The sequence below is a fragment of the Mustela nivalis genome (genome assembly GCF_964662115.1).
Source record: "Mustela nivalis genome assembly, chromosome: 11".
In the NCBI taxonomy this organism is placed as follows: Eukaryota; Metazoa; Chordata; class Mammalia; order Carnivora; family Mustelidae; genus Mustela; species Mustela nivalis.
In genome coordinates, this window is record NC_139030.1 from 93,850,730 (window position 1) to 93,864,771 (window position 14,042).

Consider the following 14,042-nt stretch of genomic DNA (forward strand, 5'->3'; position numbering starts at 1 on the left):
CTCAATGAATTTATGAAATAGATTACTTTTGTGCCACATTTCATAGTTAGGACCCTTTTTTTTTTTTAAAGATTTTATTTATTTATCACAGAGAGAGAGCACAAGCAGGGGGAGCAGCAGGCAGAAGGAGACTCAGGCTCCCTGCTGAGAAAAGAACCCAACACGGAACTTGAACCCTGGTCTTTGGAATCATGACCTGAGGTAAAGGCAGATGCCCAAATGACTGAGCTACCCAGGCATCCCCATAGTTAGGATCTTAAAAAAAAAAAAAAAAAAAAAAAAAAAATCAATAATATAGAAATACCACTAGCATCAAGTGAATAATTTGATGATTTAGTTTTGGTTATTATTGAATTGTATCAACCTTTCTCATGATTCAAAAGAGAACACAATATGATTTTGCTTTGATAGTTCCTCTTATGCAGATATTCCCATTTTCTTGAAAGAGCTAATCTGCATTGATCACCAAGTGGATTTGTGATGGTAAGACCCTATAACGGATTAAATTTGATGCAGTGAACCTGAAAGTATGAATCTACCTATGGTAACCAATGTTTCATTTTCACCAGGAGACTTTCAGTTTATGTCTGTTTAACTGGTAGAATTATTGACAGCATCCCTTTTCACTCTCCAAAGTGTCCCAGTTTGCAGAAAAATTATATAATCTTTCCTAAAGCTATCAATTTATGAGGCTATGTAACTTACCACAAATTAGATTTTTTCCCACCCACAGACTAGAGAGAATTCTACAGTATCACTGACTTTCTTGATTTCATGGAATTGTTCTTAACACAAACAGACATTATTATTAGTGTTATTCATGTTAATAAGTTAGAAGTCATTATATCTACACATGTTGTGTATTAAATTGAATAAAAGGGGGTAGAATATTTCACCCAAGATACATAGAGAACAGACAGAAGTGCCTTTTGCCTGAATTGTTTAATTTTTCTATTTTTGTTTGTAGATTACATAAACCTAGAGACAAGATGAGTTTTTTACTAAAACATGTCTTTTCCAAAATGCCTTGCACTTGTGTCTATTAAATTGTACTAAAGAGAAAGAGTGAGAGGAAGAGCTGTGCCAGACTTAAAATTAAACCAATTATCCCTAAGGTGAGGAGTCACAGCAACAGAGAAAAGAGACTTGTTTAAAACAAAACCTGCAGATCGGCAGGACTTTGAACGTTGACATTTCTAATATTTCTTCCATTTAACAATACTTTTTAATTCTGAAGAAAATCGCAAACTTGAAAAAGTCACATTTACATTCTGTGATTAAAGCAATAAAACAATGAAAGCTGATCTGGGATAAAATTATGTCATAATGCAGAAATTGCATTTAAGCTGCATTTAAAAATAAATGCAACACCCAACAAAAGAACACATTAAAGGAGAGACGGGAGAAAGAGGCGTAAGGGAATGCGATGGTAAAGGAGCACATTTATTTTTCCCTCCTCTCCCAAAGCCCAGCCGATGAAAAGGCAGAATCTATAAGGATGTCTACATCTGCATCTAGATCACATCTGTGTATCTATCCATCGATATCATTTGTATTTATACCTACCTTTCTCTACATTTCTGCATTCGTATTTTTATTTGATAGAAATAGAGATACCTCTACTTATATTTACACATACACATATATGCTAAAAACCACAAATGCATTGTAAAACATATAAAACATATTTTTAACAGTGAGACATTTCTGAAAGCCAGGAAGCAGATGAAATCAGATATTAAGTGAAGCCAAATACAGAGGAAACAAAAACCAAAAATATATTTAATGGAAGACATTTGTGACAGAGTGATCTGGAGACACTCTCAACCCAGATGAGCAAGTTTGAAGAACTGTGGTTTTTGTACCTGTGCAAAGGACAGTAAACACAGAATGTACTGATTCAAGCACGTAGGACATGCAGCTCTTCTCAGTATCTTTGTCAGAATTCATCAGTGACTTCAGTTCCTTCTTTTCTCCATACTTGAGAAAATGGATTTAAGTGTGCCCTTAGTTGGGAGCTATTCCCTGGGCTGCTTCCTTTCCCCTCATATAAATAAGGTAATAAATGTGAAGGTGTTTTATCAACTATCAAGTACAATGAAAATGTTACTATTGTGATCATCTACCACCCCTGCCTGCACTGCCACAATTACCACTGTCATTACCTATCCCTCTTTTTATTCAACCAAGTTCTTTTTTTTTTTTAAGATTTTATTTTCTTATATGACACACACAGAGAGAGAGAGAGCACAAGCTGGGGGGGCCTCAGGCAGAGGGAGAAGCAGGCTCCCTGCTAAGCAAGGAACCCAATGCCAGACTCGATCCCATGATTCTGGAATCATGAGATGAGCAAAAGTCTGACAGTTAACCAACTGAGCCACCCAGGCATTCCTTATTTATTCATTTTAGAAAGTGAGAGCGAGTAAGGGCAAGTGTGGATAGAATCAGAGAGAGAATCCTCAAACAGACTCCCCACTGAGCATGGAGCTCAATGCAGGGCTGATCCCACAACGCATGAGGGGATCCTGACCTGATCATGATCCTAATGACCTGAGGTGAAACCAAGAGTCGGATGCTTAACTAACTGAGCCACCCAGGCTCCTCTACCACACTCCTTTAAACCTTTACTAACTCTGAACTCTGGAATTCTAACCTTTGCACACTCCTTGGCCTCGACCTAGAATCAAAGACTCAGGTACGGAAGGAAATCATACAAACCACCCACTTTTCAAGGCCCCTGTACAATGGCCCCCACTGAATGCAGTCAAGTGACAAAGAGCTCATTACTTCTCCATGGAGCTATCTCCTCACTGGATGTCTACAATCATAAGAAAATGCTTCTTTATTTTGAGACTCAAAAGACATAGCTTCTTGGCATCAAACGCCTTTATTTTATTTCTTACCATGAGACTTTTAACATTGAGAAGGTCCAGCAGTGCCATAGTAGGTTCCAAAAGAAAGGAAGAAAGGAGATTCTAGTGATTTGGTAACTATCAGGCCATATCCTCGTTTGGGGGAAACAAAATATTATTTTAAGTTTTCAATGGGTTTCAATCCAACTTAGTGGTCAGAGTCAAGCTATAGTGAGGAACAGAATGTGCTTATATCTGGAAACCTGTGTAATCTCATCTCCTTGAAAATGATAAGCATTATAGCTGCTGGAAATCAAATAGGTATGAAAACCATTTGGTGAGGGGGAATGAAATCTCAACACCCGAGAGATTTGATTATCAAAGTATTCATCAATATTCCTCTTAAAATAATCTCCATTCAGAAAAAAGGACTAATTTGCTTTGTTGGGATTATTTTTCAAATCCTCATTTGCTTTCTCTGTTACAAGCCTCATATTCCTCCCATGGATACACATCTTACATAAATCCGAAGTATTCCACATAGGAAACAATTACTACGTCTGTTTTTATATCATTAGTAAAAGTTAATAAAAGTAATTATTCCAACTACTTGACTAAGAAGTCTCATTTTGCCAGATAATCCTTTTGCCATGAATTCATCATGTATGCATGTGTTAAGGAAACTTTTTAATAGATCCAAATGTTTTTGGACATTAAAAATAATTTATAGTCTTTATTCTGCAGATCTTATTAATCTAAGTGCATTTTCAATGTATCAAGGGATACTCATTCTCACTTAAATAAATAAAAAATATAAAATATAAATAAATAAATATATATATATATTTCATATGTATGCATGTGCTTCTTTCTTACAGAGAAAGCATATGCTACTGCTATAAGAATCCTGAATGGAATCTGAAGATTCTGCTTTGAATCCAGTTATACTTAATTTTTTTTTAAAGATTTATTTATTTATTATTTATTTATTTATTTGACAGACAGAAATCACAAGTAGGCACAGAGGCAGACAGAGAGAGAAGGGGGGGAAACAGGCTCCCTGCTGAGCAGAGAACCCAATGCGGGGTTCGATCCCCCGACCCTGGGATCATGACCTGAGCCAAAGGCAGAGGCTTAACCCCCTGAGCCACCCAGGTGCCCCTTGAACCCAGCTTTAGCACTGACTGGCATATATGACCTGGAGCAAAATCACCTTGGCTCTTGGGGCTTCTGTTCTGTCATGTGGAAATGTTTAAATACTGCTCAGTAAAGTTCTTTGTATGATATATATTTATGTGCAGATTTTAGATCAGTATCTCTGAAAAGAGTTTGGGGCCTACCTAGACTTTTCCAGTATGTCAAGGTCAACCCATTATTTCTGTCATCAGGTGCTTATTTGACTAATAGTTATCTCCAAAGTTTGTCATGCCATTATTCTCCAAGGTGTATGGCCAGCTGTGCCTATATCTTTCTATCAATTTTTCAACTAGTTGAAGTAATATGACTTGTCATTAACATTTTCTTTAATCTTGTTAGGCAACTGCTTGAGAAATTTGATACCGTGTTTTGTCTTAAAATCTTCCAAAAGAGCTATGGGTATTTGAGACAAAAGTGGACGTGACAGCACCTCTGGAACATTATAGTTTAAACCACATATCAAGTGCTAATGCGTAATTTTACTGTGAATTTCATAATTGTTCAACTAACTTCTGTCATTTTTACTTTCTTACTTATATTTAAGTGATCATGAATAAAACACAGAATTTATTATTTTTGCATATTTTAGTGATTTCACATAGTTTTTAATAAGACAGTCAGTATGGTGGAGTAATAAATATAGGGTCTCTGAAGACAGACAGAGGTCTAATCTGGCTCTATCCTTGGCTGGCAGTGTAGCCCTGGCCTATTGGTTAGTCTTCTGAGCTTAAGGGTTTTTCCATTGGAAACAATAGGTACCCAATAAATGTTAATGATATGTTTATTCCCCTTAGAATACTGTACTAAGAAGTCTCTACAATAGATCACTCGGCAAATCTAATCTTCCTAAGGAAAGATTCAAACAAGTTGAGTCTGTTGCACCTATTAATAGTTGGCAACATGCATGGCATATGGGAAATTCTCAATAGACGCGAGTTGAGTTAGTTAATTAATTAATTAGGATATGATGAGTGTCTTAAGCTACATTGACTCTGGGTTTTTAAAATTCCATCATCACCTAGCCATGTGGTTTAATTAATATGTAGAGAACTGCCCCTCCTCTGTGACTACATCCAGCCCCAAATTACTTATTCACACGGAGAGGCCAAGGAGCACTACTCACCATTACTGCTCGCCCACCATCACCCTATTATTATGACTTCCTTCTATTCACTGATCAAATCCTGATGCTCCCACTACTAATCACCACCATGTTCCATACATTGTCAACACTTCCTAATCATTACAAATTTGATAGTTATGATACAGGAGTCTATGGACATGTTAATGAGCATTTCTTAAGTGCCAATAAGATGGGGCATACTTTATTGGGTATGAATATTTTGGATGAACTGTTTGTTCATGTACTCACCCATTATTTAACTGTTCAATTGTTCGCTCTTTTCCTATGAATTTGTTACATTTATTTACTTATTTTAATCTGACCTTTTTTGGATAGGTCAACAGTGATTAAAAAAGAATCACTGTGTAACTCAAAGGAAGGACAGGCTAATTATAATACCTTCACTTAAAAAACCAAGGGACTGGCTCTTTGCTTTGTCAAACTCTCTTGCTTTAGACAGGCATCTTGTTCTTTAATTAAGTGTCACCAGCCTCAGCTCTCCTGGAAGCTCATGATTCCCCACATTTTACAGTCACCATAGCATACATCAATACACACTGAACATTTTGGAATTTACTAACATTCAAAAAGGCCAATATCCGGGAATGGAAAACTGACTGAAAAATCTTTTTTATTATTACTAAAGATTTTATTTATTTATTTTAGAGAGCAGACACAGAGAGAGCACGAGTGGCCAATGTTGGGGGAAGGGGCAGAGGGAGAGGGAGTACCAGGCTCCTCAAGAGCAGGAAGCCTGAGGTGATTCACTCTCAGGACACTGGGATCATGACCTGAGCTGAAGGCAGAAGGCAGACCCTTAAGAGACAGAACCACCCAGGTGCCCCCGACTGAAAAATCTTAAACAACAAGTCATTATTTTGGGTGATTACAGTGGTATTTCTATTTCATGTTTAAGTGAAGTCACATAACTTGCTGGTCACTATCCTGAGGGCAATACCTGTAAATATCACAAAAGAATGTAATAAATTACATTATCAGGTTTGGTTGATTTTCCAAGGTAAAATATGTGTGGTCAAAGCTCACTTATTTGTGTGTTATAAAATCTGGAAAAGGGATCATTTGTACATAGGCTTAAAGTTTTTTGTTGTAAAAAAAAAGTTTACTTTAGTTTTTATTTTTTAAAAGAGAAAATAAAAGACTTTTATTCTTGATGTTTTACCTGGTATTTTGTACTCAGTATTTATACAGTGTAAGAAGAGTTTATTAAACCAGAGATAAATAAAGGAAATGAAGACACTGAGTTCAAAATGCCTATCTGAGCCTAGTTTACCTGACAGAAACCCTTTTTAAAATAGATCCACTTTGGGATGCCTGGGTGGCTCTGTTAGTTAAGTGTTTGCTTTTGGCTCAGGTCATAATCTCAGGGTCCTGGCAGGGAACGCTGCATCAAGCTTCTTGCTCAGTGAGGAGTCTGTTTCTCCTTCTCCGTCTGCCTGCTGCTCCCCTGTTGTGTTCTCTCTCTCTCTCAAATAAATAAATAAAATCTTAAAAAAAACCCCAAAACTAGATCCATTTTATATTCTTTAATCCCTTACACATGTATAATAGTATATGATGTTCAAAGCACTTCTGCACAATTAAATTCAACTGATCTTTTATATCTTTCCTCCAGTTGTTAATTAAACCAAGACTCAGAGATGTTTAAGTACTAATACATAACAGACATAAACTTAATAATAACAGAACAATAATAATGGCCAACTTTATTAAGTGGATACCTCATTTCAGGCAATCTGATGAGGGCTTTCTATTTAATGTGTCATTTAGTCCTTATACTTAGCTGGAGAATTTATTATTATTATTCCTACTTCCATTTTATAGAGGTTCAACTAGTAAATGTCAGAGTGATTTTAACCCAGGTAGTCTGAGCCTGGGAGAGCCCTCACATCCTTTTAATCATGATGCTATACAGCCTACTTCCCAGTGAATATTTATTAATTTTTCTCTTTTCTTCTTTTACCTCACCAATTTTCTTCCTATTTTTAGCATTAATGCTGAGGGGAAAAAAACCACAATGCTACAAAAATCTATAATCATCTCAATAAATGCAGAAAAGGCATTTGACAAAGTACAACATCCATTCATGATTAAAAATATTAAAAAAACCCCAAACTCTCAAAAGTAGATTTAGAAGGAACATTCCTCAACATAATAAAGGCCATATATGAAAAACTCACATCTAACATACTCAATTGTGAAAAACAGAGCATTTTCTCTAAAATTAGGAACAAGACAAAGATGTCCAGTTATCACTTTTATTCATCATAGTTTTGGAAGTCCTAGCCATAGCAATCAGACAAGAAAAAGAAATTGGTAAGAAATTAGTAAGAAATAAGTAAAACTTAAACTATTTTGCAGAGGGTCTGATACTATATATAGAAAACCCTGAAGATTCAACCAAAAATCTACTAGAACTAATAAACGAATTCAGTAAAGTCACAAGATACAAATTTAATATACAGAAATCTGTTGCAGATTGAAAATGCACTAATAATTAAGTACCAGAAAGAGAAACTAAAAAACAATCCCATTTATAATTGCACCACAAATAATAAAAATTGCACCACAAATAATAGCTAGGAATAAATTTAACCAAGGAAGTGAAAGACTTGTACTCTGAAAACTATAAAGCATGGATTAAAAGAAAAACAAAGCAAAACAAAACACCTAACTCCACAGATAGGGTCAGGTTTAGGGATTCATGCTTTCGTCTCTTAGCATTATCAATTGTAATGGGAGACCGAGTAGATAAACTCTTCCAACAACTTACAAGATCCAAAGCAGCTGCCAGGATGGACGCATCAGGAATTGTCCCTGGCTCACAGCAGTTTAACAGAAACTGAAAGCGCTTCATGCCTTGTCGTATCGCTCCAAGATTCACCACGTTTTTGCTTTTTCCACCCTCTTGATTGGAAGACAGATGGTCATCAAAACTGTGGCAACCTGTAGGTTTTTTTCCATGGTGGAAGAATGAAAAAAAACAGAGTATAACAGATCACAGATTGAAAAAGAGCTTCAAAGTTATAACGTGTTTTCTGCAGTGTTGGCCTAAAAACGTTCTCCCTGACTCCACATCCTTCTTTTCCATCCTAATGCCTGACTGAGACACACCATGACTTTTGGGAATCTGGTGACAAATGGCATAAGCAAATGCAGAATTTTACATAATACTTAAATACAGGATCTGATCATTTTACTTATGGTCTCCTCTTTAAACTGACAAGAGCTCTTAGTATATTTAAAATGATTTTTCCTGTAATCAACAACTAAATGCTATTTTTATCAAAGATAAAATCTGTTACATAAATTGATATCAAGGCCAATAACTTGGTATCTCAGTTATGATACCAAGAATCACTGACTATTCGAGTTGTAAAGAATCTCAGTGTTTGGTTATTTAATTCCAGGATTTCCAAACCTAGCTATATATCAGAACTACCTAGCAAGTTCCTGAATTTCATCCAGACTTTCAGAATCAGAATTTTCAGAAGTGGAGAATAGGATTTTGTGCTTTGTAAGCCTCCCAGAAGATAATGATGCAGCCAGTCTGACCCAACACTGGGGTCAGAGATTGGGGAACCACTGATCCCTCCCCACACTTACTTTTCCATAGTTTAGCTGCCCATGAATAAGAATCACTTTGGAGCTTATTAAACACAGAATATCAAGTCTCATCCCTAGAGACTTTGATTCCATGTCTGTTTTCACAAACACTCCTTGTGATTTATTGATGTAGAACGTCTAAGAAACATACATTAAGAAGAAATGATACAGAATATGATTTTCATCATTTTTATCCCTAGGTATATTTCATTTTCTTTCTTTTTTATTAACATACAATGTAATTGTGTTACAGGAGTATACGTCTATGATTCATCAGTATTACACAATTCACAGTGCTCACCATAGCACATACCCTCCCCAATGTCCATCACCCAGCCACCTTATCTCTCCCACTCCCTCCCCTCCAGCAACCCTCAGTCTGTTTCCTGAGATTAAGTGTCTCTTATAGTTTATCTCCCTCTCTGGTTTCATCTTGTTTCATTTTTCCCTCTCTTTCCCTATGATCCTCTGTCTTGTTTCTGAAATTCCTCATATCAGTGATATCATATAATAATTGTCTTTCTCTGATTGACTTATTTCATTTAGCATAATACCATCTAGTTCCATCCGTGTCATTGCAAATGGCAAGATTTGGGGGTTTTGATGGTTGTATAGTATTCCATTGTTTATATATATTACATCTTCTTTATCCATTCATCTGTTGATGGACATCTAGGCTCTTTCCATAGTTTGGCTATTGTGAACATTGCTGCTATAAACATTCAGGTGCACGTGCCCCTTTGGATCACTACATTTGTATCTTTAGAGTAAATACCCAGTAGTGTGATTGCTGGGTTGTAGGGTAGCTCTATTTTCAGCTTTTTGAGGAACCTCCATACTGTTTTCCAGAGTGACTGCACCAGCTTGTATTCCCACCAACAATGTAGGAGGGTTCCCTAGGTAAATTTTTAAAAACTTAAACAACTCCTGAATTTTCTATAGCTTCTAATATATATTTAAAACGTTTTTTCTTATTTGAGGGTATTATGCTGAATATAGTTTTTATTTTTTTTAAAGATTTTATTTATTTGACAGAGATCACAAGCAGGCAGAGAGGCAGGCAGAGAGAGGAAGGGAAGCAGGCTCCCTGCTGAGCAGAGAGCCCTATGCGGGGCTTGATCCCAGGACCCTGAGATCATGACCTGAGCCGAAGGCAGAGGCTTTAACCCACTGAGCTACCCAGGCACCCCTGAATATCGTTTTTAAAGCCATACCCAAACCCCTTCTCATGATTCTGAAATGTACTCTGACACCTAAGAATATACCCCTAGAATGAGAATCACTGACTTAGAGCTTGCTTTAATTTCTGCTCAAACCATTCATTTGTGGTTGCCAACTCTTGGTTCTTACTGAGGAGTCACAAATCTGATTTCCAGAAATGACTTTCCCATCTTTTCCATTATGAATACCTTGATCTCTTCCACCCATTACTCTACTTTCCTACCTGCTGCCTCAGCACAAAGGCACATGTATATATGTCTGGGATTTGTTTTAAAAAAACATTTGAAAAGCATAAAAGGTAGATGAAACAATTATGGAAATTTTGGTCATTATTGCAAATGGGTGATGGATATTTGGGATCCATTAGACCATTCTTTTTACTTTTTGTCTGTTTGAAAATTTTCCCAAGTACAAAAAGAATGCCTCATAATATAATTAAAATATCACTGGGGAACCTGGGTCGCTCTGTTGGTTGTGTCTGACTTCAGCTCAGGTTATGATCCTGGAGTCTGAGGATCAAGCTCCATGTTGGGTTCCACACTCAGAGGGAAGTCTGTTATTCCTTCTCCCTCGGACCCTCCCCCTGCACCTTCTCTCTCTCACTCACTCATTCTCTCTCAAATAAATAAATAAAATCTTAAAATATTAAAAAAAATTTCCATATTTCATTTCTTATGGGTATATTTCCTTTTCAGATGCAAATATTCCATATTTAAAATTCCATATTCAACACCCTAAGTATTTTTTTTCCAATTAGTGTGGCACATTTTGTATTAACTGCAAAAGGAAGTAGCACATAATGAATCTGCTGCTGGAAATAATCTGAAAGTATCTGAAATGACACAAAGTGCATGTAGCTAAAAACTACAGATTAGAAACAAATACTTCCTAGATAGACTTGTTTCTAGACAGCTGCCTTTCAAAATGCTACTCTGTTATTCACTGGGCAATATCAAAAGTTCCAGAACCAGTAATTTCCCGTGATTTCTCCTACCTATATGTCACTTTATGAATCATTTACATATAGCACTTTACACACATCAGAGGAAATCTCTTCTGTTAAAAGAAATTATTAACCTTAGCAGTCCCTGAAACTTTGAATTTAAGATAGACCCCAAATATTTTTCTTTTTAATGAATCCAGTTGTTTCGTTATTTGTTATATTAATTAAGATTTACAATACATTAGGTGATAACAGCCTCAAATCTATGATAGAACTAATATGTATGACAAGGTGTATGATCAATAAACTTATTCTTTTTTGAAATATTTTATTTATTTATTTGACTGACTGAGAGAGACACAGTGAGAGAGGCAACGCAAGCAAGGGGAGTGGGAGAGGGAGAAGCAGGCTTCCTGCTGAGCTGGGAGCCCAATGTGGGACTTGATCCCACCACCCTGGGATCATGAACTGAGCCCAAGGCAGATGCTTAACAGTCTGAGCCACACAGGCACCCCTAAATTTATTCTTTTTTTTTAAAGACTTTATTTATTTATTTCACAGACAGAGATCACAAGTAGACAGAGAGGCAGGCAGAGAGAGAGGGGGGAGCAGTCTCCCTGCAGAGCAGAGAGCCCGATGCAGGGTTTGATCCTAGGACCCTGGTATCATGATCTGAGCTGAAGGCAGAGGTTTTAACCCACTGAACCACCCAGGCACCCCTAAACTTATTCTTTTTTAAAAGGTTTTATTTATTTGCAAAAGAACAGAGAAAGCATGTTTGGAGGGGGAGGAGGCAAAGGGAGAAACAGGCTTCCCACTGAGCAGGGAACCTATGTGGGGCTTGATTCCAGGACCCTGAGATCATGACCTAAGCTGAAGGCAGAGGCTTAACTGATAGAGCCATCCAGGTGCCTCAACAAAGTTATTCTTAGTCAACGAATTTATTAAGGATAGCTGCCATCATTTTATTGAAGGAGACATTAAAATAAGCTTTTCATCTTTTTTCTTAGTTATTTATTTGACAAGATAATGAATTCTAAAAGAAGCCTATTTAATATTACCAGAAGTGCCATTTGATCAAAAGAACTTCAGAAACAAAATGGCTAAGGAATCTAAGTAAAATAATGAAAGGAGAAGTGATCAAAACAATCTTTGTCAGGAAGAACCTATATTTTTTGCTTCACAGAATAATGGATATTGATTACAGGTATGAAGATCAGTAGAATCCTATGACTGCAGGCATAAGAATCATGCTTGTAACTAAAAGCTATTTATAATGGAAAATTTCCCTTGTATCTATATAACATTAATGGATAACCATGTATTCGCTTCTACTTTTGAGCACTTAGTATGTGTTAAGTATTATATGAAATGTTTTTTCATGTGTCTATTAGCCATTTGTATGTGCTTTGGTGAGTGCTGTGAAGTGTGTAAACCTGGCGATTCACAGACCTGTACCCCTGGGGATAAAAATACATGTTTATAAAAAAATAAAAAATTAAAAAAAAATTAAATTTATTGAGGCACATTTATAAATTTATATAGAATACAGTTTTTAGAATCTGTCAAATTTTAAAATGCATATTTCAAAATATAGTATTTCTTTAAGCACCATTTCCCATGGAATTTATGGCAGAATTGAGCACATAGAAAATATTCAGTAAATTTTAATGATCAATTAAAAAATTCGGTTTAATAAAATATCTTCCCTCAAGGATAACATGATTTCTAAAATGAAATATTCTTAGTAAATAGAAAAACATGGAAGAAAAAGATAGCTGATTACGAATGTAATTTCAGTTTTGTTAAATGTTCAGCAGAAGTATTTTTCATTTTTGAAAATTTTAGATTTTAAAGAAATTATTTTTTTTTAAGATTTTATTTATTTATTTGACAGAGAGAGAGACACAGTGAGCGAGGGAACACAAGTAGGGGGAATGGGAGAGGGAGAAGCAGGCTTCCCACCAAATTGGGAGCCCAATGTGGGGCTTGATCCCAGGACCCTAGGATCATTACTGGAGCTGAAGGCAGCTGTTTAATGACTGAGCCACTCAGGTGCCTCAAGATTTTAAAGAAATTCTATTGGCTATTGTATTCGATCTTAACTCAGTGAAGTTTGAATACTATATTTAAATTGAAGGTAAGAATGTTTGATGTTTGTTTTCTTTAACAACTTTAAAGAAACAGAGATAATATATGATTAAATTAAAATAAATGAGAAAGAAAGAACAATATATCTATAATGGATACACAGAAACCATTTACACATATGGATTGGAGAGAGACAGACAGACAGGGAGAGGGGGAAAGAGAAAGGGAGAGGGAAAGACGAAACAAAGGCAAAAGCAGGCCCAGGGATAGATTTGTTCATTTGGCCAAGGGCAATAGTTGTAAAATACAATATACTAAGATAATGGTTTTTTCCTTTATTTATTTATTTTTTTTAGAATAGCTGAGGATACCTAACTAGTGCAAGAGATTCCAAAGGAAATTTTTTAATAAACCAGAGAACATGGGCAAAGAATGATGGTGATATGCAAGCTATCTTCTCTTGCCAGTCAAAAAGCACATGAAATAGGTATCAGTCTTAGATTTTATAGTTTTGTCTTCTAGATACACAGAAAGAGACTGTATTATTTCAGGTTTTGCTGATAGAATCTGATCCCAGAGTTGGACTCTATGAATGTTCCATATCAAATCTTTCTTATTTATGTAAATAAAATATAAAGAGGATCTTAAAATAAAATACAAAGAGGATCAAAGCTGGTATCTGCAGGAATCGTGGTAAAAAAAAATCTGGAATAAAAATGTTTATGGGAATGCTAATGATAACATGTTTAGAACTAGATTAAAAATACTGGCCTACTCCTTGAAGAAAAGGATAAAGAAATCAAAAGGAAAGTAAACAAGTCACTTATGCTTTCATCCTTTCCATCAATGAGAAAAAAACCACAAACATGCAAGTACAGAAAAGCTTCTTTAAGGAGGCACCAAATGTGAGAGCCCCTACCCTGAGTTAATTCTCAGTTCCATGAAATTACACTCCAGTGCACAGAAAGAACTTACAGAAGTAATCAGAGTA

The 14,042-nt window shown here is 35.9% G+C and overlaps 1 protein-coding gene across 16 annotated transcripts in view; it reads right to left on the reverse strand.

Moving 5' to 3' along the window:
• Nucleotides 1–14,042, reverse strand: part of UNC80 (unc-80 homolog, NALCN channel complex subunit) — a 228,264-nt gene that overhangs the window by 133,994 nt on the left and 80,228 nt on the right. For all 16 annotated transcript variants that reach the window (XM_082691601.1, XM_082691598.1, XM_082691597.1 and 13 more), the window contains exon 22: nucleotides 7,964–8,136. In XM_082691601.1, coding sequence (XP_082547727.1) covers nucleotides 7,964–8,136 — 173 coding nt within the window. The remainder of the gene's footprint in view (nucleotides 1–7,963; nucleotides 8,137–14,042) is intronic.